The 27,694-nt window shown below is 42.9% G+C and overlaps 1 protein-coding gene across 4 annotated transcripts; it reads right to left on the bottom strand.

The window, feature by feature from the left end:
• Positions 1-3,970: 3,970 nt before the first annotated feature.
• On the bottom strand, positions 3,971-27,601 carry samd4a (sterile alpha motif domain containing 4A). Of its 4 annotated transcripts, XM_083890739.1 has the most exons (14): positions 27,489-27,601; positions 25,461-25,518; positions 24,694-25,260; positions 14,531-15,163; positions 12,069-12,356; positions 11,025-11,134; positions 10,627-10,713; positions 9,506-9,740; positions 9,340-9,425; positions 8,972-9,090; positions 7,875-8,094; positions 6,890-7,016; positions 6,422-6,505; positions 3,971-5,098 (listed from the first exon to the last, which is right to left on the bottom strand). In XM_083890739.1, exons 3-14 carry the CDS (start codon positions 24,887-24,889, stop codon positions 5,070-5,072), a joined length of 2,214 nt encoding a protein of 737 aa, XP_083746865.1. In that variant the 5' UTR covers positions 24,890-25,260; positions 25,461-25,518; positions 27,489-27,601; the 3' UTR covers positions 3,971-5,069. The 4 variants fall into 4 exon arrangements, with proteins under 4 accessions (XP_083746865.1, XP_083746864.1, XP_083746866.1 ...); XM_083890738.1 differs by having other exon boundaries at positions 24,694-25,518; XM_083890740.1 differs by having other exon boundaries at positions 12,069-12,353; positions 24,694-25,518.
• Between the last annotated feature and the right edge of the window lie 93 nt (positions 27,602-27,694).

The following is a 27,694-nucleotide window of genomic DNA, read 5'->3' as shown; positions in this document are numbered from 1 at the left end:
TGTCACACATCTTATCCATGATTTAGTGACACTTCTATTTCATTTAATCTGGTTACATGTTTTGTATAATTCAGATTATTTGAATAAGACATGGCTCCTCACATGATTGTTATTATTATTATCACACTCAGTAACGATGTGTCCTTAAATATGTTTTTTTTGACCAAAGAAAACTGCAGTACAATAAATATACTGCAGTATTTTCATACACACACACCTTTTGTTTTGTTACAGACCATAATAATCCAGCGTGATGAACAGTCTGAGCTCACATCACTGACCACGTTCACACTCATTCATTTTCATTCACTTTTTCACCTTTTATAAACTTAACCAAATCAATATTAAGCCAACTATCAATCATCAATAATCATTCATCAATCATCAATAATCATTCATTAATCATCAATAATCATTCATTAATCATCAATAATCCCAGTATTTGAAATAACAATGCAGTTTAGAAAAAAAATCATTTAAAAAAAAAATCAAATAAATAAAGAATGAGACATGAATTTGAGGGCGATGAATGATCTTTGCTTTGATAACAGAATCAGAGATTTCAGAATCAGAAATCATCAGTGGATTAAGGCACAGGGAGGAGTTGTGATGAGTGATGTCACTGAGTCACATGACATTGAGTGATGTCACTGAGTCACATGACATTGAGTGATGTCATTGAGTCACGTGACATTCACAGAGAGAATCAGTGTGAACTCGATTCACTTTCATGACACTTTGTAAAGTAGAAAACATTCTCAGCTTTAAAATATAAATTACAGTTTTCTTTTTTCTGCATTTTCTCAATTTTTTTTGTCTTTGTGTATTTTTATTATTAAACATACAATATTCTTTTGTCAAATATATACGTAAAAGCCTGCAGTCAATACAGGACATCGGCTCTTTGATCAAAGGAGCACAGGTAACAAAAGACATCCCATAATGACATGAGCTCAATCAACTGCACAATCTATGACGAGAAATAAAAGTTAAAAAACAGCATATATGTCGTCATTTAAAGAATATTAAATGTTTTTGGAATATCAACGTGTTATTTTGTTATCTCTTAATACTTTGAAACAGAGCTGAGAAAAAAGTCAAAACAAAGCAACGCGTCACAAACGTAACATGTAACACGTCACTGACATGTAACATGTAACACGTCACTGACATGTAACATGTAACACGTCACTGACATGTAACATGTAACATGTTACATGTAACATGTCACTGACATGTAACATGTTACATGTAACACGTCACTGACATGTAACATGTTACGTGTAACACGTCACTGACATGTAACATGTCACTGACATGTAACACATCACTGACATGTTACATGTAACACGTCACTGACAGGTAACATGTAACATGTCAGTGACGTGTAACTGAAAAATGCGACTTAGCGTTGAAGACTGTTGCTGCGTCAGGTTTGTGATGTGAAGCAGCTCAAATCTACGACTTCTGTCTTTTCTCCAGATTAACAAAACCCATGAAAAAACCCAAACCAACGGTTACTTACTGTAACTTTAACACACACACGTACACACAGATTAATGTGCAGATGACAAAAGTCGTTTTCCATCCTAGTGATACTTTTTTTTTCAACATGAAAATAAATATTTTGGCCGGATTATTTTTCATGGGTTTTGTTCACAATAAAGAAAATGAAGAGTGAAGCTTTGATGTTGTGATCCTGTGACGCTGTGATGTTGTGATCCTGTGACGCTGTGATGTGATGTGATCCTGTGACGCTGTGATGTTGTGATCCTGTGACGCTGTGATGTGATCCTGTGACGCTGTGATCCTGTGACGCTGTGATCCTGTGGCGCTGTGATGTTGTGATCCTGTGACGCTGTGATGTTGTGATCCTGTGACGCTGTGATCCTGTGACGCAGTGATGTTGTGATCCTGTGATGTTGTGATCCTGTGAAGCTGTGATCCTGTGACGCAGTGATCCTGTGACGCTGTGATGTGATCCTGTGACGCTGTGATGTTGTGATCCTGTGACGCTGTGATGCAGTGATCCTGTGACGCAGTGATGTTGTGATCCTGTGACGCTGTGATGCAGTGATCCTGTGACGCTGTGATGCAGTGATCCTGTGACGCTGTGATGTTGTGATCCTGTGACGCTGTGATCCTGTGACGCTGTGATGTTGTGATCCTGTGACGTTGTGATCCTGTGACGCTGTGATCCTGTGACGCTGTGATCCTGTGACGTTGTGATCCTGTGACGTTGTGATCCTGTGACGCTGTGATGTGATCCTGTGACACTGTGATGTTGTGATCCTGTGACGCTGTGATCCTGTGACGCTGTGATGTGATCCTGTGATGTTGTGATCCTGTGACGATGTGATGTGATACTGTGACGCTGTGATCCTGTGACGCGATCGTATGACGCTATGATCCTGTGACGCTGTGATCCTATGACGCTGTGATGTGATCCTGTGACGCTGTGATCCTGTGACGCTGTGATCCTGTGACGCTGAGATCCTGTGACGCTGTGATCGTATGACGCTATGATCCTGTGACACTGTGATGTTGTGATCCTGTGACGCTGTGATGTGATCGTATGACGCTATGATCCTGTGACCCTGTGATGTGATCCTGTGACGCTGTGATCCTGTGACGTGATCGTATGACGCTATGATCCTGTGACGCTGTGATGTTGTGATCCTGTGACGCTGTGATCCTGTGACGCTGTGATCCTGTGACGCTGTGATCCTGTGACGCTGTGATGGGATCCTGTGACGCTGTGATCCTGTGACGCTGTGATGCTAGTAAGGTCAGGTGACGTGGTCACACAGTCTACTTCCTGCTCTGTGAGACAATAACATTACATATGTATAACATTTGTAATTGAACGTGATTTGAAGAACGTGACACAAACAAGATTATTGTTCAACAACAACAACAAGAGAAAATAAACAACAATAACTATGTTAATATTTGAGATGTACATATGGTCACCAGCCATAACATGTTAATACATATGGTACTTTAAATAAAAATACACCTAAATGAGTAAAAGTATCACCTCTGCAAAAATGATTAAAAAAATAGAATAAATAGTTAAAGTATTGATGACTATGATGAGTCAGGATTCATGTGTTCATGTCACATTCATGCTTTGGTGCAATCTTCAGCTTCATCTTCATCTTCGTTCATAAACACAGATGACGACGTCTAAACCGTTCAAAATAACTCATAAACACCTGAAACGTGTGTGTGTGTGTGTGTGTGTGTGTGTGTGGCTCTCCACTGCCACCTTGTGTCTGCTATCAGAACCACAGCAGAGTTTGTGCATGTTTTCTCTGCAGAGATCAGTCAGGGGTCAAACTTCTCTATTCACCAGCTTTACAAAGAAAAACTACAGTAAAGTTAAACAACAGAAAATGAAAAATTCCTCCTTTTAGTTTTTATAATCATTATCATTGTTATCTTTCCTGGTGTTTTGTCCCTAATGACCAATAAGATGCTTCTGACTTAGAAAAATATCCAAACTATGAATGAATATCTTCTATATTGTTCTGAATAGAGCATGTTTATTTAGTAAAGCGGTTCATGAAGGTAATAAACATGCACAAACACTGAAGTGGTTCAGTCCAGAGCGTCATCACATTATTTTATCAAGGATACAAATGAAGTTCTATAGAATTATAACAAACTAAACTCAGGGTCAGTTTCCTAACATTATAAAGTCTGTTTTCACATAAACAATCAACTGAGGATAAATATTAAGACACAGAATACAAAAGAAAAAGAAAAGAAATGATATATATATATATATACATATATATATATACGTATATATATGTATATATATATGTATATATATATACATATATACATATATATATACACGTATATACATACACATATATATATACACGTATATACATATACATATACACGTATATACATATATATATACACGTATATATATGTATATATATATATATATATATATATATATGTCGGCGTACACTGACAGAACACAGTCAGGACTCTCAGTGTCTCGACTGCCATGTCTGTGTTTGTCCAGCAGGTGGCAGTAAACACTCAGGAGCTCTCTGGGAAAACGTTACAATCGTCTCAGATCAACTTCCTGCTTTTCTCTCATTCACATGTTTCACAATCGTCTTTTCTACTGACGATGATGTCATCATCAGCCATGACATCATCAGTCACATGATCGATGATGTCATCACCAGACATGACATCCTCACGCTCTGCCATCTTCAGCCAATCAGAGGTCCTGCCTCCTTTAAACCTCCTCTTCACTCTTTCTTCAACTTTCTCCAGATCACTTTCTTTCTCTCTCTCGTCCTTCAGCCTCTTCTCCACCTCTTTCTCTCTCTTTATTCTTTCTCTCTCTTTATTCTTTCTCTCTCTTTATTCTTTCTCTCTCTTTATTCTTTCCCTCTCATCATCTGTCACTAATTGTTGATATAAAATAGAAGCATGTTGTAAACTAGCATGACGGCTACAGGTGAGATGTAGCATCATTATGTAAACAAACACATGTTTACTGAGCAGGAGTCTGAGGTCCAAACCTCTGAAGGCATCTGGACATTCTGTCATTCTGTGGGAACAGTCCAATAAAGTCCTCACTTCTGGGTCTGACGTACGGTTATGGATCTGAAAGACACCACGAACAGAAGGTGTTGGAGAGGAAAGAGGATCCACAAACTCCAGGATCTTCAGATAAAGTCCAGTCCAGCTGTGGTCCTGATCCACAAACTCCAGGATCCTCACATACAGTCCAGTCCTGCTGTGGTCCTGATCCACAAACTCCAGGATCCTCACATACAGTCCAGTCCTGCTGTGGTCCTGATCCACAAACTCCAGGATCCTCAGATAAAGTCCAGTCCAGCCTTTCTCCTTCTCTGTGAACATGCTGCTGGAGCAGGAAGTGGGCGGTGCCAGTCTGCTAGCTTGTGTTGCCGTTTGCTGATGGGCTCTCTTGTTTTGCTTGGATCCGTCCGGACCTTTGGTTGAGCAGGTTCTGATGGTTCTGATGGTGACAGAGTGATGAAGCTGCTGCTCTCATCATCATCATCATCTCATATTGTTGATGTGCGATCAGCTGCATCTGAAGAGAAGAAACTCAGGGTCAGTGTTTGACTCAAATAAACTTTATTCAGTTCAACTCAGTTTATTTGTTTATCTCCAAATCACAACACAGATCGCAGGTCTGTACATAGACCACATCATTGTGAGCAGACACTAGGGGGCAGTGGAGAGAAGAAATCTGTGACAGAACAAAGAAAGTCTCAAAAGTCTATAGCAGCAGAACTAAGAAATGAAAGTTTTACATTTAACTTTGAATACAGAGAGAGGCTCCGCCTCCTGAACTGTCATTGGGAGCTGGTTCCACAGAAGGGGAGGAGCCTAAGAACTGAAGGCTCCACCTCGGCCTGACATTAAGGGATTTGATTTTAAATTGAATTTTAAAGTGTACGAGGAGCCAGTGTAGCTAACACTGGAGAAGAGAAGCTAACACTGGAGTACAGAAGCTAACACCGGAGTAGAGAAGCTAACACTGGAGAAGAGAAGCTAACACTGGAGTAGAGAAGCTAACACTGGAGAAGAGAAGCTAACACTGGAGTAGAGAAGCTAACACGTTACAGTGACCTCACAGTGACAGTGACCTCACAGTGACAGTGACCTCACAGCGACAGTGACCTCACAGTGACCTCACAGTGACAGTGACCTCACAGTGACAGTGACCTCACAGTGACCTCACAGTGACAGTGACCTCACAGTGACAGTGACCTCACAGTGACCTCACAGTGACAGTGACCTCACAGTGACCTCACAGTGACAGTGACCTCACACAGTGACAGTGACCTCACACAGTCACAGTGACCTCACAGTGACAGTGACCTCACAGTGACCTTAAACAGTGACCTCATGTTGTTACAGTGAGAGAACAAACATCTGTGAAAACACTGATGAAGAACAAACTGCTGTGTCCAGTTTGGCTAAAGAGATAAATGTAGTTATGTTCTGTAGACACAGTCAGTGGGTTAGTTAGAGAGTTAGTTAGTTAGATAATGTGTTAGTTAGTTAGTTAGATAATGTGTTAGTTAGTTAGTTAGTTATGGATGTGCTCACACCACAGGATAATTGATGTGAACACCAGTCGCTCTTTGATGAACTGCTTCTGTTTATAAAGATAAACGTCGTCCAAATATCATAAAATAAACAGATCAACTGTTTGGAAGAATAAGAACAGCCTTAACTGCACATCATGGGTATTATTATAATTACTATTATTATTATTATTATAATAATAACAGTACATGTGATATGAAGTGTGGAAGGACAATCATGAGATCAATTCAAAGATCATTTTAAATTGTGTTTGTTTCACAGCTGAATGACGACGTGTGTGTGTGTGTGTGTGCGTTACCTCCCAGTGCGTGTTCAGTCATACTCAGACACAGAGATTCAAGGCGATTGTTGATATCAGGCTCTGTCACTGGAAACTGAAGATCTGCACAAACAAGAGTGAAGTTACTTTACTCCCATTAGACTTCATCATAAACACAGACTTCCTCTCTCTCTATTTCCTCCCTCTCTCTCTTTCCTCCCTCCCTCTCTCTCTTTCCTCTCTTCCTTTTTTCTGTCACAGATTTCTTCTTTTTTCTCTCCACTGCCCCCTAGTGTTTGCTCACTGTGGCCATTGTCTATGTTGACGTCGTCTACGAACAGAGACCTGAGATCATCTAGGACCTCGATGATCTCAGGTCTCTCTAGATTCTAAGTTAACAAATAAAACTGAATTAAAAGAAATTGTCATTCATTGGCACGAGAAAGACAAATTAGGATATTTTTCAACACTTTAAAGTTACAACATGTTTTAAAGTTCATTTCTCACCAGTTTGCTGGAACATGACCATGGATGGTGGTGTGGTGTGAACAGGAAGTGAACGAGTCCTCTGCACTGAGCTGTGGCTCCTGCTGGGCATACTGTTACTGCCTCCAGGGTTAGCAAACCACAGACCCTGAGCAGCAGAGCACATTATTAATCAGTCAGTCAGTCAGTCAATCAATCAATCAATCAATCAATCAATCACTCAACCAACCAACAATCAATCAATGTCATTATGCTTATAGTGTTTGATATAAACAGTTCATCTTGATAGTTTTTTTAAATACAGATAAAAAAAAAACTAGTTAGTTAAGAATGAAAACTGATATATAAAATACTAACTTAATGCTCAACGAACCTCAACGACCCTCAAGAGCCTCAAAGAACCTAAAGAGCCTCAAAGAACCTCAAAGAACCTAAAGAGCCTCAAAGAACCTCAAAGAACCTAAAAAGCCTCAAAGAACCTAAATAACCTCAAAGAACCTAAAGAACCTCAAAGAACCTCAAGAGCCTCAAAGAACCTAAAAGAACCTAAAGAACCTCAAAGAACCTAAAGAGCTTCAAAGAGCCTCAAAGAACCTAAAGAGCCTCAAAGAACCTAAAGAACCTCAATATTGTTTATTGATCACATGATCACAACACGTCAGACTGAGTTCACATTTGACCTCTGACCTCCACCATCATCAGGTCAATGAACACATGAATTCCTCACTGTAACCTGAGCCAGGGAAACACACACACACACACACACGTCCCTCCCTCCTCCTCTCTCTCTCTGTTCATTCACTCTGTGGAGATGAGAGGAGATCCAGGAGGAGCTGAGGAAGTGAGGAGCTGAGGAAGTGAGGGATTTCCTCCAATTGTAAAGGAGAGAGAGAGACGTTGACTGAGCTCTGTGGCTCCTCCTCTTCTTCCTCCTCTTCTTCCTCCTCCTCCTGCTCCTCCTCCTGACTCAGAGTGGTCACCTGATGTTAGATGGTCAGTATCTCACCTGCCTCCCTTGTTTAGGACCTGTGGCTGTGCTGCTGCTGCAGCTGCTGGAGCTGCTGGAGCTCCGTGGTGAAGGTCCCAGCAGACCTCCACTGCCCAGCAGACCCAGTCTGGCTCCTGGTAAACTCCGGGAGGGAATCTGGAACTGTCTGAGGCTCCTCCTGACCGACACACCTCCAACACAGCCAGAGGTGGGCAGAGAGTTGGACTGACCAAAGCGACTGCAGCAGAGAACATGATGATGTTAGAGAAGACTTTTTAAATCTTTTATTTATCACCCTCTTCTTCTTCTTCTTCTCTGAGCCTCTGTGTGGAGTCACTGCTCAAACATGAAATAGAGTCAATTATTTCACTGTGTCAGAGTAACTCAGTATAAATGAAGGTCAAAAACAATGCATTTTAAACTAAATATCACCTTTAAAATCTGCAGGAGGAGGAGCTTAAAAACTCATGGAGGTCATGTGACAAAGTAAAAAGATGCCGAGGCTTCTCTGGCACAGTTTGGCACAGTTTGGGATTTGAGATTTCTTAGGAACCAAATTATTTAAACCATTTCATTTTATTTACATGTCACAGTTGGTCTAAAAACAACTTGTTTTGAAAAATAAATAAATAAATAAAAAGTCATTGGCCCTTCTCTATTCAGAACAATCTAAGTCGCTCTGGACCAATCAGACCAGGAATAGTCCCCAAAGCATGCTGGGAAGTGTAGTTCTTCATGAAATAACTCCTTTTAATAAACAGCAAAGACAACATTTTTGCTTGTATTTGATAAAGTCAGTCGTTGTTTTGCTCTTATTTCACGACTGGATCTGTGAATCTGAAAAACGTTAGCGTCTGTTTTTGTGCTGCTGTTTTGATCCTTCTGTGTTTGAACATGAGAACGTTTTTTATGAGTTTTACGCTGAAGTTCTGACCTTTCTGAGAGTGAGCAGCATCTCTGTGTTTGTGTTTAAGACTTAAAGTTAGTCTGTCGCTGTGTGTGACGTCATCAGGGAGGAAGAGGAGGTCAAATTATATACAGTATATATATATATGTATATATCCTTTAGAATGATCTGTGTGTGTGTGTGTGTGTGTGTGTGTGTGTGTGTGTACCTCCTCTGCTGTCTGTATCCTGCTAAGTCCAGCAGAGTTTTCCGGGGAATGGACCTGAACAGCCTTTGGACCTGTTGTTTCCATGACAACAGCCTCTTCTTCTGTGTCTCAGTAAAGGACTGACAGCAATGGGGAGGAAAGAACAGGGAGAACGAATGAATGAATGAATGAATGAATGAATGAATGAATGAATGCATGAATGAATGGATGAATGAATGGATGAATGAATGAATGAATGACTCCCAGATGAAATGAAGCAGGTTTCTAAGTCTCACGTGATCCTGCTTTTATATTCATTTATGAAGGAGTGTGTCCATCAGTGTGTATGAAAACATTGAGGGTATATTATGGTCTGTATACACATGTACCTCGTGGATCAAGCACTTGTCGATGAGTTGCAGGTAGGAGCTGATGTTGTCCTCGTCAGACCTGGACACCAACAGCTGAGTACAAACTGAGAGAGGAAGAACGATGAAGACCATCAACATCTTCACTTCACCACTGAAAACAAAACAAAGTCACCACAGATCTCACCTTTGCCCATCACACGGGTGAACTGTCCAGGTAGATCTCCCTCTGCTATCACACTGGTACCTGACTCTGCCTCTCCACCTCCTCCAGCACCTCCTCCTGCACCTCCTCCTGTCAGGTGTGAACCAGGTGCAGCGCTCTGCAGAGAGGCCTGGTCAGCGACAGCTTTGATGGGCGTGATGATGATCTGGTGAAGCTCGTGCAGAGGAGTTCGTAGGTTAGTTCCCTCCAACACGTCCTGATGAAGAGAAGAAGACGAGGATTCACGAGTCAACGGAGAGATGGAAGAAAGAAGTCAGACTGTGATTCATCACTAATGATTCATCACTAATGATTCATCACTAATGATTCATCACTAATGATTCATTATTCATTATTCTATATAAAATAAAAAGCCTCTGTGAAAAGTTTAAACTCCGCCCTCCTGTGGTCTCTGAGCAGAGGTTTAGGACTTTATTATAAATCACACAAATCTAAACTAACTGTGAGCTTCACTAGAACTTTGTTCTTCAGGAGCAAGAGGAGGAGGAGCAGGAGAAGGATGAGGAGGAGGATGAGGAGCAGGAGGAACACTGTGGACCTCACTAGAACTTTGTACTTCTAAATAAAAGTAAAACAAGTGAATATGTGTGAAGAGGAGCAGGAGCAGGAGGAGAACGACAAGGAGCAGGAGGTCGAGCAGGAGGAGAACGACAAGGAGCAGGAGGAGCAGGAGGTCGAGCAAGAGGAAGATGAGGAGGAGCAGGAGGAGGAAGGGCAGGAGGAAGATGAGGAGGAGGACATGGAGCATGAGGAGGAGCAGGAGGAAGATGAGGAGGAGCAGGAGGAGGAGAACGTGGAGCAGGAGCAGGAGGAGGAGCCCTATGACCCTGTTCCCTTCCACAGTCGTAGCTCTGGGCTCCACTGGTCGACCTGTGGACTGACTGCTGGCCTCTGATTGGTCAGAGAGTGACTTCAAAGTGTAGATTAAAGATAAACTCATCTCATGATCGTCATATTTATGTGAATGTAGAGACAGCTCTGCTCAGAACCTTCAGAGTCTGACGGACTGAACCATGAGGAGGTGCTGAAGGAGGTACTGAAGGTGAGTGAGAAGTGTACCAACAGTTCCTCAGGACTCTGACCTTCTCCAGACTGCGCAGAAGGTTCTGTCGTTCTTTGAGCTTCTGAATGCTGATGACAATCTTGTGTCTCGCTCCTTTGGTGACTTTCTGTGGAGGAAAGAGTTTTGTTGAGAGAGATTATTATTAGATTATTATTTTTAGATTATACAGAGATGAAACAGCACAATGTTAAAGTCCTCTTCAAATGTGAAGCAGCACCTGGAGGAAGTCAGCGTTTCCTTTTAGCTCATCCTCTGTTTCACTGAAGTCATTCACTAACTTTACTGAGCCTTTAACTGAAGAACGTTGTTCTCTTTCATTCAGAACTAATGTGTGCTTCACCATGTACACCTTACAGTCAATATATTAAGTATATATGTGCATATATAAATATATATAAAGGTAATGTAAAGACAAACCTGTGACTCCAGCTGCTCTTCAGTCAATGACATCATCTCATCGTAGGTCATGGTGGAGAAGAGAGCGGCGTATTTATGAAGACGAAGACTCTTCAGCCATGAAGGAACATCTGAGGGTCAGAGGTCACGCACAGGTCACACTTTACTTCTCTTTATTGACATTAACACACACACACACACACACACATATTACGTTTAATTCCAACAGACTAAAATCTTTCTTTTGATGAAACTTCACGTTTCTTTTCTTCACCAAAGACTCCACAGTTACTTCATCTAAAATCCAGACACTTCTGACCTCTGACAAGATCAACAAACACAATGTACAAGTCTGTTAGCCTGCATTAGCTTAGATAAATAGCTCTCATAAAGCCATTAGCATTTAAAATAGCATCACAGGAGCGTTTGCCTTCATCTTAGAGAAGCAAACGCGCTTTAAGAAAGAATTTCAATAAAAATCCTTTCACACACAATTCAAGACTACACACTGACATATGTACATGTACTGTATAAATGTATATATGTACATACACATATAGATTATACAGAAGAATATAGAATTGCTGATTCTATAATTCTGTGATCACTGGAAGCAGCTTCAACCAATAAAGAACCATCATTGATTTAAGGGAGAATAACAATTAACTCACTAATGGGAAGATGAAACACACACACACACACAGCTCTGTTTTATAGAAGAATCACTATTGTATTTTAGTCTTAAACATATTTTATCTTGTTGAGAGCACATGATACAGTTGTGTATCAGTTGTCATGGTGATGGAGAGTTGTCCTCCGTGTGTGTGTGTGTGTGTGTGTGTTGTCATGTAAACCCTGCTCTTCTATGTTATACACAGCAGTCAGGTGGTAAACATCAGTCTTTAGAGCTGCGTCCATGGACTCTCTTCCTGTCTCAATTTTTTTCCCACAATGCACACAGAGTGAGATTTGACGTCATGACTGATGATGGAGGTGAGGTGGAAGCACAACAGAGTCCACAGGGGGCCATAGAAGCTCCATTCTGGGGCGGTCCTTCTTACTTACCCCTCATGCCACTGCCCTCCTCATGAAAGGAGCTACGATGAAGACCTGAAGCTCCTCCTAAACAAGGCTCTTCCAGGTGCTCACTGCCTCCACTGCCTGAGGAAGCAATGCTGCTCTGGGGTGAGAGCGGTGCATGGTCTGGGGCTGGACCTCTAGCAGAGCGTAGATCCTCCTGAGAGAGCCACACATGGCCCAGAGGCTGGTTGTTAGGGCCGCTCATGGGAGGCGTTAGAGACACTGAGCGCTTCAGGGGAGTGTGCTGCAGGCTGCCACCTCCACCGGTTACTGCTACAAAAACACAGCAAGACTCATCAGGTGAGATTAAGGCCGGCCGGAAAATAATCCATCTTTCCTTCAGGTCCCAGAGATTATAACTGATCATATATGTGCATGTATGTAGTTTGTCTATAAGCATGTACTTAAGCTCCGCCCCAATTCCGTCCCCTTAAAATTTCCCCTTGGTTTGGTCCTCAACCGTAGATTCTCCTCGTTGAGGGAAGTGATATCGGGACACCACGATATGCAAATTAGCGTAGTGAACATAACGAACGTGCTAACCTACGTCACGTGTTGACAATTCTACCGGTGGAGCAAGCTGATATTTTCATTCAGGAAAAATGCCAGTGGATCCAGCTGTTGTTGCCTGTTGTGTTGTGTTGTGTTGCCTGTTGTGTTTGTTTTTCTCAGTCCTCGTAAACGCTAAATCACGAATGTGATTGAAATCTGACAAGTCCAGAGTATTCGTGTTCACGTGAACGCCGGCAAACACATCCATACACTGACAAAACTACCCAGATGTAGCAGAGCTAGTAGCTAGCGGCTGTTTGCCGGGTGCTTCGAGAGCGCTTGCCCGTCATGCAGCTCTGCGTGGCGGGTGTGCTCTCTCGGGGTGCTCGGCTGGTAGCCGCTCGCTAGCTAGTTAGTTAGCTAGCTGCTCTCATAAATGGTCAGTTATTTTCTGACATTAGTGTTCAAAGCTCAACGGTCCTTTAGATGTGTATCAAACCAACATATTCAAACAAATTCCGACTTTGTAACGTGCTTATTTGCGAAAATATATTACAACGAAAAAATGTTCCTCTGCAGATGTGGCCGCCATCTTTGTTGAAAAATATCAGCCGGCTCGCTGAATTCGCAAAGCATCATGGGTAATTTCATCTTCCACTTCGTTTTTAAGCATCATAGCTCACTACATTTTGAGTGTTGATTATAAGGAGAAAATCCCACTTCCTCTTTGCTCCTAGCTACATGTGAACCAGCAACATTTAGGGTTAGGGTAAAAATGTCGGGTTAGAGGAGGTAATGGGGCGGAGCCTTAATCTGAGCTTTATAATAAGATCATTGCTGAGGCAGCCTTTAAGAAGCTAAGCACCAAACAACATGGGCAGAAATATCAATGATGGTTCTCAGATGATTTTCGATACTTCCAGGACTTTCCTAACTCCACTAAGAAGGAGGGGTCCTCAGGATGATGCTGAGAACTGAGGCCAAACCAAAGGAGGTAAACACAAGCTCAAAAGCTTTTTGTGTCGCCACTCTGACCAGCTCAGCTGCCACCAATACTCCAGCCTCTCTCCTCCTATATGTGCTCCTCTTACTGTCGGCGCTATGTATAGGACTTCATGGGCCCCGTTTAAAATAGGTGCCCAGCTAACATTACAAGTTCCACTCCCTAAATATTAGCCATTTTCCCTAAATACAGTCTCCCACAAAGGCTACCTTACAAGGGAAAGGACTGGTGGTTATGTCCTGCTGTGGTTCTGCAGTGGTTCTGCTGTGGTGGTGTTGGACAAACTCCTGTAATCATCATCATCATCATCATCATCATCATCATCATCATCATCATAGATGAACAATGAGTGGGGAAGAGGTTTAATGAGAAGTGAGAAGATATGATGCTTTGTAGTGACTCATCATCATCATCATTAGCTGAGCGCTAACCCTCACTCTAACCCTGAGGTAAGTCCAGTTTATAAGTTGTGAAATCCTGAGGTTGTTGTGGGAGACTGAAGCTGCATGAAGTCCAAACTACAGGAGGATCTTTCTGGAGCAGTGAGCAGGGCTTTAAATGTGTCTTTATTTATAAACCCTCAGCTGTTTCCTTCATCTCCCAGAAAAAAACACAGAGCTCTTACATTCTTGTCTGGAAATATCCTGCTCTGACCAGAGTTATGTTCAGTTTCAGCCTTGGCCTCACAGAGACACTGTCGTTAGAGCAGAATCAAGGTGTTTACTGTGGAACTGAAGTGAACTGAACGAGTGAAAGTCCAAACAGCCGATTGATTGAGGGTCAATGTGATCATCACATGATCTGCTCTGTTTTTGAATGTTTTCATCACTGAAACACATGAAAGTGAACAAACTTTGAAAAGATCCATCAGTCTTGAATAATACAAAGCGTTGTGTGTTGTGCTAATCATCTTCTCGATTGTGAGGTTGAACATGATTGTGATTTCACTTACGAGTGTTGCTGCCAGTTCCGACTGTGTTGATGGTCGTTGGCACAGAGGACGATGGGTAGAGAAGCAGATGTCCGTTCTCACAGCCCTGCTGCTGCTGCTGCTGCTGCTGATGATGATGCCACCCTCCACCCAACCCCGAGTCTCTGGAGCTCTGCCATCCATTGAGACGATCGTCTGAGCCATAGCGCTGGTGCTGATGCAAGGAGTAGGGGTTAGCTGATGAAGAGGCGTTCGTGGAGGAGGAGGAGGACGAGGACGAGGAGGAACCAGATGTGGTGAGGGTGGATGTTGGTGTTGACTGGTGATGATGGTGATGGTGGTGAGGTCCAGCAGGAGGAGGTCTTTCCAGTGAGTCTCCTCGGGCAGCGGCCCTTTCCTCCAGGTGGTTGAGCCACAGCGCTAAGGCAGAGCGGTCGTCCAAGGACGTGGCCGGATGTATGAGAGCGTAGGACAGAAGCTGGCGAGACTCCTCTAGGTGGTGGCCGTGCTCGATGGTGTGGGCTAATATACGCGGCAACAGACGCATGTACTCGCCCTTCGCTTCAACATTGCCAGGTTTGAGCAGAGGGAGATGAGTGAGGACCAGTGAGATGATTCGCTCCTTAGGTTCACTTTGCCACTGGCTGATCACTCCTGTCAGAGAGGAGGAAACAAAACAGTTAACGTTCAGCTTCAAACATTCAATCATATCTGATCACTGCTGTCAGAGAACGTAGAGGAGGAAACAAACACAGTCCAGGGCTGTAATCAACCAAAGAAACTCTTGGTCGACTTAAGCCCTGAAATTTTGACAAAAAAATCTACTAATCTGGGTACTTTCCTCCTAATGAAATTCACCGTAAAAAATAATAATAAAAAAATGTAGTCGACCAATCACAATTTTGGTGGAGCCAGAACGTGTTAGTGGATTAGTCGACCAGTGGACTTGGACTTTACAGCCTGACTGAACACAGTCAACGTTCAGCTTCAACCATTCGATCATGGCTGACACCTGTGAACCTGAGCGACCACAGCTTTAGAGAATCCTGCTGAACACGATCAGAGGTCGACCTCAGTCAAAAACACACGTCTGCTTTGTTTTCTCACATTAAAATCTTCTTTAGAAGAACAACCCAGAAATGATGAACAGATCAGAAAACCTTAAAGTCCACATTATACTTCGACTGCCGGAACACACTGCAATTTCCCGCCCGCAATGGCGTCCGAGAGAGAAAGACTGTTGTTGTTGTTGTTGTTGTTGCAGCTGAATAACATTGAAACAGTGGTCGTTTCTCACCTGAAATAAATATTTTTCTGTCCCTGAACGCAGTTTTAAGATCATTTGAGGCGAGAAATGATCCATTTAGAGTCTAAACATGTGCTGTGTGTGTTAAGATATGACGTATTTATAGTTTGGCAGCGACGTTGTTGTTGGTGATCAGCTCCGCCTCTGTGGACGACAGAGCAGCGATATCTTGGCCTGTCCTGAGGACCAATCACAGCCCTCGTCGTCTCCGTTGTTTCTTGACAGACACTTAAAAAGTATTTCGTGCAGACAGAGACGACGCAGAGACTCTGACAGACTCTACGACGTAGAGGGGTCTGTGTAACCTACGTAGAGCACTTTACGCAGGAGTAAACTGTGGCTTTAACAGGAAACTCCTACGGTTTGTGTCACAGTGTGTTCATGTCGGCTCATGTGACAGAGCAACACAAAGTATGAAAAGACTGAGGTACAAAGAGGGTAGTGAGGGAGTTTGATGATGATGATGATGTCATCCTTCATTCCTCTGAATGACATAAGTCCTGAGAACAGGAATTGTTCCATGATTAAAACTATTTCCAAACTGGAAAACACTAACATGTAACAAGGAAAGCATTTTTTATTCTTTTTAAAGGTGACAGTAGCAGTGGAGTCCACTTCACAGACGATCAACATTGATCTGACACTGAGCAGCTGTGAGGATCAATGACAACATCTCTGTTATCAACTCATGATGAAATAATCCTAGACTGTGTTTAGTTCACACCGTTAACGCTTCATCAAGAACACATCGTCAATGACATGAGGATATCAGTGATTATTGATCGCTGAAGCTGATCACATGTTCTGATCATATGGAGACAAAAATAATCCATTCTTATTTGCAGCTTAAACCTACAACAGCCTTTTTAATCACAAGATACTTTTAACTGGAATGTTTTTATTAGACATCATCTAAAGGGACAGTCAGTGAAAAAGGGCCTTATGAGTGTGTCTTAGATTAGATTAGACTCAACTTTATTGTCATTACACTTCAATGCAGATCAATGCAACGAAATGCAGTTTAGTATCTAACCAGATGTGCAATAGAGCAAGTATTAGATACTAATTTAATACAGATGCATCTATATGAGACGGTAAGAAAGCTGCTGTTTCTCACAAATTCTCATTTCACCTCAAAACATTGTGAGAACACACATTCTCCCATGGCCTCCTTTAATAGATATTAACATCTATCAATAGATGTTAATATCTATTGATAGATGTTAACATCTATTGATTGATATCTAGAACAACATGAATAACTGGATAAATTGTTTTAGGGCGTTGAAATTAGACCAGAAAAGGAAAAGAGAACTTGACCCATGAAGTCAGGAGGCTTCTTAGGGTTTAATGACGTCCTACTCCAGGGTTCAAAGGTCAAAGAGTCAGGAGCCTCAGAGAGCAGTTTCCCTCTCAACATACAAACATCAGCACATGTCAAAGGTCAAAGGTCACATGATCGCTGTCCCTTTGACGTCTTTATTTATAGTTTATTTATCAAAGATTTCACATCAAATGTTTGTATATTTGATGGTTAAAGAAGACGAGGAGTTTCTGGTGAACATCAGGAGACACTGGTCTCATGAGCAAAGTGTCCTCTTCACAATGTGATGGTTTTACACGCACACGCACACGCACACGCACACACACACACACACACACACACACACACACACACACACACACACACACACACAGTAAGTTAGACACATGATTCCTCTGCTTCTAAATTTAGACGGTCAATGGGACACAATGGCAGCAACAACAGATAAGACAATGTCCTGCAGAGACAGACAGACAGAGGGACACACAGACACTGTCCTGCAGAGACAGACAGACAGACACACAGACACTGTCCTCCAGAGACAGACACACACAGTGTCCTCCAGAGACAGACAGACAGACAGACAGACACACAGACACTGTCCTCCAGAGACAGACACACAGACAGTGTCCTGCAGAGACAGACAGACAATGACAGAGACAGTGAAAGACAGACAGACAGAGACAGCACAACCCACCACACCTGATCATACCTGAGAACACCATAACCCTCTTGTTATCATTACCCTGACCCTCTTGTTACCCTGACCCTCCTGTTACCCTGACCCTCTTGTTACCCTGACCCTCCTGTTACCCTGACCCTCCTGTTACCCTGACCCTCCTGTTACCCTGACCCTCCTGTTACCCTGACCCTCCTGTTACCCTGACCCTCTTGTTACCCTGACCCTCCTGTTACCCTGACCCTCCTGTTACCCTGACCCTCCTGTTACCCTGACCCTCCTGTTACCCTGACCCTCTTGTTACCCTGACCCTCCTGTTACCCTGACCCTCTTGTTCCCATAACCCTGACCCTCCTGTTACCCTGACCCTCCTGTTACCCTGACCCTCTTGTTACCATAACCCTGACCCTCCTGTTACCCTGACCCTCTTGTTACCCTAACCCTTACCCTGACCCTCTTGTTACCATAACCCTGACCCTCTTGTTACCCTGACCCTCTTGTTACCATAACCCTGACCCTCTTGTTACCCTGACCCTCAGAGCCCGAGCCATAAGGGGGTTCTAAGGGGGCTCAGGCTCCCCCACTTTCAGCTTCATACGTGAAGTAAGACTTATTTAAAACAGTGACAGGAGGAAAGTCGCTCTAACCTGAGGCGAACCTTCTGAGGCTGTTCCATGGATACATCGATGAATCTTATTTTACAAGAAAACTATAACATAACTAACATAATGCATCTATAATTTCAAATGTTTCTGTATTCAATCTATAAGCACCGATTTTTACACATCGTACACATTTCTGAATTCAGAAAGGACTTAGTTTAAGTTAAAGTCACTGATTATTGACTATTAGAGGCTCAGTGTACAGTCTGAGCTGATTCTTAGCCTTTGCTTGTGTGTGCAGCAGAACTGGACGACTCCCAAACTTCCACAGCTCCTGAGTCCTGACACAACAAGTGTAGTGTAGTGTATAACAGTCAGCTGCCAGAGCATGGGCTGAGGCTGAGGCTATAAGAGGAAACACTGTACGCCTGTAAGTCTACGTCTGCTCTGTCAGGGCCGGACTGACGGCTCACTCCATCTTTACATGATATTTGTCGTCCTCAGTGATGTAGAGCAGCACATTTGACCCTGGTTATCTAAATAATATCACAGGAACATCTATGAACATCAGAGAGGGTGTGGCCTGACCCACTCACTTATTTGTTCAGAAAGTTTGTGTAGAACTCTGCGCTGAACTCTGTGCAGACAACAATAAAAGACTTCTATTGTCCTCGTCTGCACTCTCACGTTTTTAAGGGACAACGAATCATTGTGAAGTCACAATGAGCGCAGAAGTCAACATGGCGTCTTTCATCTCGTGTACAAAAACATGAGTCATCTTTTCTCACACTTTGCTGACTCATAAGGCCTCCAGAGTCCAAACAGTCAGAATATAAGTATTAACATTAGGGATGTGAATCTTTGGGTGGCTCACGATTCCATTCACAATCGATTCTCAATTAAAAAATTGACAGGATGCATAGTGTGTTAAGGCAAATGATGACATCAAAACAATCCAGTTTGTATAAGATAATGTGATAATGTGATCACACAAAGGCAAACTTAAGACAAAAGTTAACATTGATTCATTCAAAACAAATAAAAACTTACTTCCTGTTCAAAAAAATAACTTTAGCATAAATAAAAACAGACGAGCTGCCTATTTCTCCCAGAAGTTACAAAAATAAACTGTACACAAATAACACAAACTGGTGTTTTGTGTGGTTTTTCAAAATAGAAACTTTAAAAAGATAAAATAAAATGTTTTTTGTTTTTACAAAAATAGATTTTTGATGTTTATGAATCGATTCAGAATCGTGGATGATTAGAATCGCAATTCCTATGTGAATCGATTTTTCCCCCACCCCTAATTAACATAATTAAAAAGTTGATTTTGCATAATATGTAAAATACATAGATGGTTTCTGAGGAAAGTAAAGCAGGTATCAGAGTTACAGAGATGCACCGAGGTTCACCTCCTGCTTCACCTCCTCCTCTCTGAGACATAATATCAACCTCTCAGTCTTCAGGACGCTCTTTGTCTCAGTTTGTCCAAAGCAACACTTTCTGTCCATTCTTGTGTTCACTTTATTCTCTCTCACATACAAATACACACAGAGAGAGAGAAGACACACACACACACACACACACACACACGGAAGAGCAGAGAATAAAAACCCTTTCCTGACCAAAAACAAGCCTGACTTGGTTTTCCCTGGTGGTTTTTGGCAGCTCGTCTGTCCCCATTCCTGAGGTTCAGAGCGAGTTCACAGAACACGGCGTCAACGTCCAGAAATAAACTGTTTGCTCATGTGTGCGATCAAATAGTTTGGTGCCGCAATCCTGAGACTAAGAGTGTTTTCTCTTTCTTTAACAGAATGACCAATGAGATGTTTGAGCACCAACAAATGAGGCTGATGTATGGAAAAATCTGAGCAGATCACTCCCACTTCAGAAGAAGCTTCAGAACAAGCTTCAGAAGAAGTTTTAGAACAAACTTCAGAAGAATCTTCAGAACAAACTTCAGAACAAACTTCAGAACAAACTTCAGAACAAGTTTCAGAACAAGTTTTAGAACAAGCTTCAGAACAATCTTCAGAAGAAGCTTCAGAACAAACTTCAGAACAAGTTTCAGAAGAAGTTTTAGAACAAGCTTCAGAACAATCTTCAGAAGAAGCTTCAGAACAAACTTCAGAACAAGTTTCAGAAGAAGTTTTAGAACAAGCTTCAGAACAATCTTCAGAAGAAGCTTCAGAACAAACTTCAGAAGAAGTTTCGGAACAAGCTTCAGAAGAAGCTTCAGAAGAAGTTTCGGAACAAGTTTCAGAACAAGCTTCGGAACAAGTTTCAGAACAAGCTTCGGAACAAGTTTGGGACAAGCTTCTGAACAAGTTTCGGAACAAGCTTCAGAACAAGTTTCAGAAGAAGCTTCAGAAGAAGCTTCAGAAGAAGTTTCGGAACAAGTTTCAGAACAAGCTTCGGAACAAGTTTGGAACAAGCTTCGGAACAAGTTTGGAACAAGCTTCGGAACAAGTTTCGGAACAAGCTTCGGAACAAGTTTCGGAACAAGCTTCGGAACAAGTTTCGGAACAAGCTTCGGAACAAGTTTCGGAACAAGCTTCGGAACAAGCTTCGGAACAAGCTTCGGAACAAGCTTCGGAACAAGTTTGGAACAAGCTTCGGAACAAGTTTCGGAACAAGTTTCGGAACAAGGTTCGGAACAAGTTTTGGAACAAGCTTCAGAACAAGTTTCAGAACAAGTTTGGAACAAGCTTCGGAACAAGTTTCGGAACAAGTTTCGGAACAAGGTTCGGAACAAGTTTTGGAACAAGCTTCAGAACAAGTTTTGGAACAAGCTTCAGAACAAGCTTCAGAACAAGCTTCAGAACAAGCTTCAGAACAAGCTTCAGAACAAGCTTCAGAACAAGTTTCAGAACAAGCTTCAGAACAAGTTTCAGAAGAAGTTTCGGAACAAGCTTCATAACAAGCTTCAGAACAAGCTTCAGAACAAGCTTCAGAACAAGCTTCATAACAAGCTTCAGAACAAGCTTCAGAACAAGCTTCAGAACAAGCTTCAGAACAAGTTTCAGAACAAGCTTCAGAACAAGTTTCAGAAGAAGTTTCGGAACAAGCTTCATAACAAGCTTCAGAACAAGCTTCAGAACAAGCTTCAGAACAAGCTTCATAACAAGCTTCAGAACAGGCTTCAGAACAAGCTTCAGAACAAGCTTCAGAACAAGTTTCAGAACAAGCTTCAGAACAAGCTTCATAACAAGTTTTGGAACAAGCTTCATAACAAGTTTTGGAACAAGCTTCAGAACAAGTTTCAGAACAAGCTTCAGAACAAGCTTCAGAACAAGTTTCGGAACAAGCTTCAGAACAAGTTTCAAGTTGGAGTATGATATTGCCGTTCTTAGGTTCCTTGTTCTGTTCTAGTTACTAAAGCAGGAGCAGAAACAGACATTATAATAATATATATAATAATATAATATATCCAGGGTAAGAATTCCTTCCTTCAGTGTTGTTTCAGAAGTTAATTTTCTGCCAATAACGGGAATAAATGTAAATAAATCTCCTACAGGAACGTTTTACTGTCCTAACTCTTTCATTGGTGACAAATAGAGCTGATCAAGTCAAGCTGGGTTTGAAAGTAAGAAAAAGAGAAAGAGGTGAATGAGTTAACATCTGTAAATGGCAGCAGTATTCTCAGAATCTTCATCTTTTCCTCTCTATGCTCCACCCCTTCCTCCTCCTCCCTCGTTCATACTGCGGTGTACTCAGGAGACCTTAGTTCCACTGAAGGTGGAATCAGTTTTCCTTTTCCACTGTGTCTTCTACCCCCCCCCCCCCCTCAGTGGAAAAGCCCCCGTTCAGCTCTCTCTGGGCGTCTGACTCAAGTGTGCTACGACGTGCCCACATTCCTAGACAGTATCCCCAACACCGGAACCGTTCACCGCCTCAGCCAGGAATGCTGCTTTTCATCAGGCCTAGTTTAGGCAGAGAGTGCACAAGGAATTCACTGAGTAATACTAGCCATTTTAAATCCATGTCATTCATCTCTCACACACACACACACAAGTAAAAGTATGCTTCTTCCTCTCTTCATTCGAAGATACACAAAGCAAGTCACAGCAGCTCCTCTGTCAACTGCTTCTGTTGGTAGAAGTAATCATTTGACCCAGATGCAAACAGCTTTTAAAGGTCAAAATCTCCATCAAGATTCAACCTCCTTTCACCGTCCACTGCTGCTGCTGCTGCTGTGAAGGGACTTCAGTGTGTTCACATCACATTAAACATGACCATGTGCACATGTTCAGTCAGACTAGAGTTCTACACATTCTCAACAGTTCCCACCCTGGCTCACACCCTAACCCTTAAGGCCACACTATACTTCTCTGACTGCGTAACCACGGAGACGCCTCCAGCCTTCATAGTTCTCCGTCATGGTGCCGGATACGCACTGCAATTTCCCGTCCGATCAGTAGGGGTCGCTACGCAAGTTTGTTGTGCTTTTGGCTACAGTGAGCAATGGCGTCAGAGAGAGACAGGGAGCTGACTTTAATCTCGAAAACAAAAAGTATCTCAGAATGACTTGAAATTCACCATCATAATAGTCGGCATCACCCTGAACAAGGATCCGTTGAAAATATTCATAAATCTCTTAAGGAATAATTTTAATGAATTAATGATGATGATGAAATAATGGAAGCATCCAAAATAAAACTAGGATGTTTGAGAATCTTTGCTCTGGTTAAACTCTCTGAGGAAATACTTTTAAAACAAGTTAAGTGTGTGTGTGTATTTAAAGTTTACATTCATCAAAAACAAAGTTAAATCAATGTTTGTAAAACGTGAGGAAAGGCTCACAGCTGCCATCACATGTTGCCATAGCGACAGAGACAAAGATGCTCTGTCTCTCATCACAGCAGCACAAATTCTTTCTCTTTTCATCAGTCGTCGTCAGTTGCTAAGGTTTTTGTTTCCATGGTGACAGAAAAACCCCGTCACAGACCAGCTGTGACCCGGGTGAACCCTGAACAAGCAAATATCTTCAAATAAACACGAGCGATATAAAATGTTTATACTTTATTAGTGCTGTGCAAAAGGTTCAACGCGCGTTAACGCACGACACGTTTCCGTGACGACTGACCGGAAAAAGACACGCATGACGTCATGTTTACTTGACAGCGGAGTCCAGGCACCGCTTACCAGTTAGCTCTGTTAGCGTTAGCCTACAGTGGAACTGGAGCGGTCTGTTTATTAGCAGCGCTACAAGTAACGTTAGCGCACCTGTGTACTGCGTATGTGTGCCTCTGTTTTTAAAGGTTAGCCTTAATTTAGAGACAATTGGGAGTCACGTAAACATGACGTCACGCGCGTCTTTTCCGGGTCGGTCGTCAGGGAAACGAGTCGTTGTGCGTTAACGTTGACGCTGTTAAACGCCGTTGACAACACTATACTTTATCATTTGATGTTGTTGACTGCAGAGTCTCTGCAGGTTTCAACAAGTCAAATTTAAGACTTTTTAACAACATAATGAATACAATTTAAGACCCATTTCAAATCTATAAAAAAGTACAAAAGACATGAAGGAAAAATTGGAGCCACAAATCGTTGAAATTGCAATTCGGCTTCGCTGTGGGCTTTTATTAAAGGTGCATTATGTAATAAATGATAAAATCCTCCTAATATGTCACAGAGATTCAGGAATAATGTTCATAACAAACTGAACTCACTAACAACAACAGTACAGACTAAATATTTGCATTAAAAATAATCTTTTGCAGACTGAAAATCATGTTTATATTTTGGAATCATGTTTTGGCGTCATGTGGCGCCACCTACCGCCGTCTACCAGTCATTACAGTCAGTAGAGTCTCAGCTGCAGAGCAACCACGGGTTGAACAGTTACGTCAGAAAACCAAACCTAAAAGACCTCAGTGTTTTGAATTTGAATGTAGTAACTGTCTTTGGCCACATTCTTACATATGGCACCTTTACGTTTTCTCCGCTGCAGCTGGTGTTGCTTGATAAATTGTCCCCGGGCAGCACAGGTGGCATACTTTAGTTCCGTGTTGTAGTTCTGTTATCGCATCCTCAAAAATCAAAACATTTCAAAGCGAGACTGAAGTTTATGCAAAAAAGTAACGTTATTAGATTTTTAAGACCTTTCAAAATTGTATTTAAGATCTTTTATGAGATTTTAAGGCCTTAAATTCAAATGATTGGATTTAAGACTTTTTGAGACCACGCAGAGACCCTGTGACTGTGTGACTGAGGTCATCAGTGGACCATTGAAACAACAGCTCTTGAAGACGATGATGAAGGTCTTACCTGGACTGTTGGCCTCTCCCTCCAGGACCTGCAGCTCGGTGCACTCAGCCAGAGAGTGTTCCAGACACAGCTGTAAGAACCGAGCCTGGGTCCGACTGACCCTCTTCAACAGGGACAGCAGAGCGACCGTCTGCTCGCACTCATTCCAGCCTTTGAACCAGCTGGCAAGAACGCCTACCTGATCACGAAACATCATGGTCTGTGAAGCAGGGAGAGGGCACTGAGGTGGTGCCGGGCCAGGCCGGACCGGGCCAGGATGGGAGTGAGGTGTGGACTCAGACTCAGAGAGTTAACTTTACACTCTTACTTTGGTGTCTTTAGGGACAGAGATGATGGACCGCTCTGTTCCTCTTCTGATCTTTGTCATTATGAACCCAGACGGGACAGAACGGGTCAGGACAGGACAGGTCGGGACGGGTCGGGACGGGTCGGGACGGGACGGGACAGGACAGGACGGGACGGGTCAGGACAGGACAGGTCGGGACGGGACAGGAGTCTCTGTTCAGCTGTTGTTGGATATATTCCTGCTGAAGGGGTTTCTGCTCCGTCTTCTCCAGTCTGATACTGCTGCAGGAGGAGCAGGAGGAGGAGGAGGAGGAGGAGGAGGGGGAGGAGCAGGAGGAGGTGGAGGAGGAGGAGCAGGAGGAGGAGGAGGAGCAGGAGGAGGTTGTGATGTGCTCTTCTAGCGAGGCATTAGAGATATGAGCTGCTCAGGATCGCTTAGTCACTCTCAGAGGGATTGATATTTGATGAGTCAGCGTTCTTACAGCACATTCTGCTTCATCAGCTTCAGACTCATTTTTCTTCAGGGAATCCCTGGAACATCTGCAGGAGGAGAGAGTGAGACAGAGAGTGAGACAGTGAGACAGGAGGAGAGAGTGAGACAGAGTGAGTCAGCAGGGGTGAGACAGTGAGACAGGAGGAGAAAGTGAGACAGCAGGAGTGAGAGAGAGCGAGACAGGATGAGAGAGAGAGACAGCAGGAGTGAGAGAGTGAGACAGCAGGAGTGAGACAGCAGGGGTGAGACAGGAGGAGTGAGAGAGTGAGATAGCGGGGGTGAGAGAGAGTGAGACAGCAGGAGTGAGAGAGAGTGAGACAGGAGGAGAGAGTGAGACAGCAGGAGTGAGAGAGAGTGAGACAGGAGGAGAGAGAGAGACAGCAGGAGTGAGAGAGTGAGACAGGAGGAGTGCGAGAGAGTGAGACAGCAGGAGAGAGAGAGAGTGAGACAGTTACTTGCAGAAAGCCTTCACTCATTCATACATGCTCACCCTCACATATGCACAGAGGCTTGTGGTGTTCACCACTGAGACTAAAATAAATAAAAGTCGTTTTTAGAATCCACCCATTCCTAAAAATACAGCTGACTGTTACTGTTACTGCTGCTGTTACTGCTGCTGTTTCTACTACTGTTACTGCTGCTGTTACTGTTACTGTTGTTACTACTACTGTTACTGTTGTTACTGTTGTTACTACTACTGTTACTGTTACTGTTGTTACTACTACTGTTACTGTTGTTACTACTGTTACTGCTGTTACTACTACTGTTACTGCTGTTACTGTTGCTACTACTACTGTTACTTCTGTTACTGCTACTGTTACTGCTACTGCTGTTACTGCTACTGTTACTTCTGTTACTGCTACTGCTGTTACTGCTGCTACTACTAATGTTACTGCTGTTACTACTATTGTTACTGTTACTGCTGTTACTACTACTGTTACTGTGGTTACTACTACTGTTACTGTTGTTACTAGTACTGTTACTGCTGTTACTACTACTGTTACTGTTGCTCACATCCATTATTTTAAATAACAAGGTACAATGCGGCTGAGTTTTAGCAGTTATACAAGTGAATGAGTGAGTAAGTTAGTGAATGAGTGAATGAGAGAGTGAGAATGAGTGAGTGAGTGAATGAGTGTGTGAATGAGAGAGTGAGTGAGTGAGTGAGTGAATGAGAGAGTGTGTGAGTGAGTGGGAGTGAGTAAATGAGAGAGTGAGTGAGAGAGTGAATGAGTGAGTGAGTGAGTGAATGAGAGAGTGAGTGAGTGAGTGAATGAGAGAGTGTGTGAGTGAGTGAGTGAGTGTGTGAATGAGAGAGTGAGTGAGTGAATGAGAGAGTGAGTGAGTGAATGAGAGAGTGTGTGAGTGTGTGAGTGAGTGAGTGAGTGAGTGAGTGAAAGAGTGAGTGAGTGAGTGTAGGTGAGTGAGTGAGTGAGAGAGTGAATGAGTGTGAATGAGTGAGTGAGTGAGTGAATGAGAGAGTGAGTGAGTGAGTGAGTGAATGAGAGAGTGTGTGAGTGAGTGAGTGAGTGAGTGTGTGAATGAGAGAGTGAGTGAGTGAATGAGTGAATGAGAGAGTGAGTGAGTGAATGAGAGAGTGTGTGAGTGAGAGAGTGAATGAGTGTGAATGAGAGAGTGAGTGAGTGAGTGAGAGAGTGAGTGAGAGAGTGAGTGTGAGTGAGTGAGTGAGTGAGTGAGTGAGAGAGAGAGTGGATGGGTGAGTGAGAGGGTGAGTGAGTGACAGTTTTAGACACAGACTAACGCTGTGTCTAAAACTGTCAATTTTACTGCTTCATCATCATCATCAGCCTGTGTGTGTGTGTTTTACTATGTCTGTTGCTACATACACACACCGTGTGAAAACCAAGTTAGCAAAGTTTCAACACACACACACACACACACACACGTTGACAAAGTTCCGCTGGAGAATTTGAATATTCTCTGACGGTTAGAAGCACGAACCGAACACTCCGGTCTCACGGCTCCGGTCTCACGGCTCCAGTGTTCCGGGTCTTACCTCCTCCGCAGTTCTCATGGTCAGGTCCGGGTCTCTCCTTCAGTCCGGGTCCTGGTCTGGTGGTTTACCATCCTGACTAACTTTTCCTCCGTCTGTCTGTCTGTCTGTACCCGTCTGTCTCTCCCTCACTTCACTGTGATCAAGTCTGAAAGACACGGTCAACGCTCACGGAACCTGGAGCACAACTTCCGCTCAAATCCTTCAAA

Source organism: Microchirus variegatus (assembly GCF_963457635.1).
Source record: "Microchirus variegatus genome assembly, chromosome: 6".
Taxonomy (NCBI): domain Eukaryota; kingdom Metazoa; phylum Chordata; class Actinopteri; order Pleuronectiformes; family Soleidae; genus Microchirus; species Microchirus variegatus.
This window is presented reverse-complemented; position numbering and strand designations above follow the sequence as displayed.

Coding starts and splice junctions, on each gene's coding strand:
- samd4a (XM_083890738.1), bottom strand. CDS start 24,889: ATGATGTTTCGTGATCAGGTAGGCGTTCTTGCCAGCTGGTTCAAAGGC. Junction 10,714..11,024: donor AAGAGCAGCTGGAGTCACAG/GTTTGTCTTTAC, acceptor TTTCCTCCACAG/AAAGTCACCAAAGGAGCGAG. Junction 6,506..6,889: donor GGTCATGTTCCAGCAAACTG/GTGAGAAATGAA, acceptor TTGTTTGTGCAG/ATCTTCAGTTTCCAGTGACA.